Raw genomic sequence first — 2946 nt, 5'->3', positions numbered from 1 at the left:
TGTTTATTTCCAATAAACCCACTGGGTGTTTCTTACTGGTGCAGCCAAGGTCATCAGGGTCAGTGGGCAGGCGGCTGAAACCCTGCAGACAGTCGCACCTCTGGGATCCCTCCCCCTGCGTCCCGCTGTTCTGTGGACACAGTCGGCATCCTCCGCTCTCACTGGCTGCTCTGTAGTGGCCCATCCTGCATGCTGGACGAACAGAGAGAGTGATCGTCTCTTTTCTAAAGCTGATCAGAGTGTTTGTGAAAGCTTTATCACCTCCACCATGGAGGTTATGTTTTCCGTTCAGCTTGTCTGTTTGTCAGTAGGAACAATGTAAAATTACCTTGCTTTTAAACATATAAATATTATTAGCATATTTTCTGAAATTTTTGATTACTTTTTAATTTACTCCTAATATTTTTATCTCTCCTTAAAAAAAGATTTCCAGCTCATTTTCTTTTTTCAGGTTTCAGAGGTTTTCATGCTTATAAAGGGCATCTGAATGCAGTACAAAAAAACTGATGATGGTCCAGGAAACACAGAATAACTACAAAAAGACACAAAACTGCCAAAAAAGACATGGAATTATATAAAAAAGACAGAAAATTAACTAATAGACACCCAAATTTCTGTAAAATTACACAAAACAACCACAAGGAAACACAAAATGACTCCAAAAGCTAGAAAAAAACCCTAAAATTGACACTAAATTACCACAAAGAGACACTAAATGACTACAAAGTGACACTAAATAAAGTATGGCAAAAAAAAAAAAAAAAAAAAGTCATAACTGCAGTATTCCAAGGTTTTTTTCTTCTTTTTTTAACAAAAGAAAGAATATGTCAAGATGCAAATCACAGATACCAGTGGGATATTTAGCTGGAGGTTTAATGGGGGCAAATGTTGCACTAATAATCAGATTATTGACATTTTTGAGCAAAGTCAAAACTCCAAAGAGATTTGGATAAGTCGCATATTCAGCCTCACTCATGTACGGCCTTAAAAATGGTCCTAAACCATCAGTCTGGTGTTGGTTCATTAATGCTCTTGTGTCACAGGGAAGAATGACCACAAAACCTATAAAAATTGAGAATTCTATCTGCTGACCACTGCACAGGAAATGTGTCAAATCGAGGAGAAAAAAGATTATAGTGAAGAGGATGTGAAAGTCATCTTCAGAGTCTATCTAAGAGGATTTTTGCCAAATGTGAAATAATTCTGTGAGATGCATCATCACATGACTTTCAACTTGTTAAACTGCTTGCTGTTGCAGAAACATTGGACTAAAATAAAATGTTGTCATGGTGACGTCTGTGGCAATTAATATAGAAACCAGATTGTTTTTGTTCTACAATGACACAAAACGTTCCAGGATAATTCATTGATGTTTTTTTCCTCATTGTGATTTTTTTTACATTCTGTTCTTCACTGAGGCTCCTAAGTGTTTGGAAGCATATAAAACAAACAGGAATTATTTAACTATGCACCATGTCTGATTTCAGTTAGGAGTTAAAAATATATGTACCAAAGTAAAAACTATGAATAAAAACATACAAACAAAATAAGTTTATTAATATATTAAAATATGACTACAGCCTAGCTTCTTAATTTAAGGATTAATTAAGAAGCTAGGCCTGGAAAAATTACCTAAATAATAGTTTAGAAATATAAAAAACAATTTAATAGAAATCAAGGAAATAATGTAAACATAAATAAAAAAACATAATTTAAAAAATGCTTATGGTTCTGTAACATGATTTTAAATATCTTACCCTAGCTTTTTTTTAAAACATTTTTAAATCTACTAATTTCTTGGTATTTGTGGAACATTTCCTATGAAGCTACTCATTGCCTTTTTTCCCAGTGTTAACACAAAATAAAGAAATAACACAAAAAAATATAATAATCTTCTTCTTATTATTAGTATTAACATAATTTTAAACATGCAGATAATGATAATGATTATGATAATCTTTATAATTTACCTCACTTTAAAATTCTTATCTCCGGACACATTTTCCCTCGCTTTTTACAAATAATTTTCTAAATATACTAATGATTTCTTGCAATATGTGAAACATTTCTGACCAGATTGCTGATTCCATGTTTTTGAAAAAATTGCACAAACTTGCTCAGGGTTCACAGGTTTAAACATACACAAAAACAGTGGTTTTAAAGGATAAATATGTTTTTGATGTATTTAAAACTCAATTTAATGTTAGTTTAAAATACATTTGTAAATTTTTTATATATGAAGTAACTGAAAAATAATTTCCATACCTTGACAGGTGTCATCTAAGACTTGTCGCCCAGGTTCACAAGTGCATCCCCCCTGCAGAGGACCCCACACTCCATCCACAGTGCACTCTCTAACAGGGGGAGAAACCTCCACAGCTCCCTTCACACAGGAGCCCATCAGGGGACCCGACAGGGCCCCTGTCCCATTAAACAAGGCCAGGTGAGCCACGATGTCGGGGCACCTCCTGTAGTAGAGTCTGATGGATGCGAGGAGCACACACGCTCCTGAGTAGGAGAAGGCCAGCTGGAAGCCTCGGAGGCTGACGGGGCCCAGGCTCAGGGCCACGCTGCGGTTCATGTGGCTGGAGATCTGGTTTGGAGTGACAGTGACGGGGAACGGACTGGAGGTCTGAAGGTCCAAGACTTTCCAGCCATACTGAAATCTTGGGAGAGGTGTGTTTGAGTCAAAAAGGTGAACCTGCAGAGGGCCGAGCTGACTAGACGGCTCCTCTTCTTGGGTGAAAGACAGATCCATCAGCAGATGGTGGGCGTCTTTCCGCTCCATCCACTGACTCATCACTGTTCTCCGTATGCTTTTTCCACAGGCCTGGAGCACCGGCACTCGACTCTGCGTGCCCACTCTGAGACGAACCTCGGTCCACTGTGAGGAAGGGATAGATGCAGGAGAACATCGGTGAGAAATGGCCCAAAAATTGCAAGACA

At 37.7% G+C, this 2946-nt stretch overlaps 1 protein-coding gene across 1 annotated transcript; it reads right to left on the bottom strand.

The window, feature by feature from the left end:
* Positions 1-22: 22 nt before the first annotated feature.
* LOC121965506 (ephrin type-A receptor 5-like) lies at positions 23-2884 on the bottom strand (the record flags this gene model as incomplete). The annotated part of the gene is made up of 2 exons (XM_042515646.1): positions 23-192; positions 2266-2884. Coding segments are annotated over 2 exons (789 nt in total), but the record flags the coding sequence as incomplete, so codon positions are not given.
* Between the last annotated feature and the right edge of the window lie 62 nt (positions 2885-2946).

Source organism: Plectropomus leopardus, unplaced genomic scaffold (genome assembly GCF_008729295.1).
Source record: "Plectropomus leopardus isolate mb unplaced genomic scaffold, YSFRI_Pleo_2.0 unplaced_scaffold20281, whole genome shotgun sequence".
Lineage (NCBI taxonomy): Eukaryota > Metazoa > Chordata > Actinopteri > Perciformes > Serranidae > Plectropomus > Plectropomus leopardus.
Note: the sequence above shows the minus strand (reverse complement) of the source record. Positions and strands in the feature narration are given on the sequence as shown.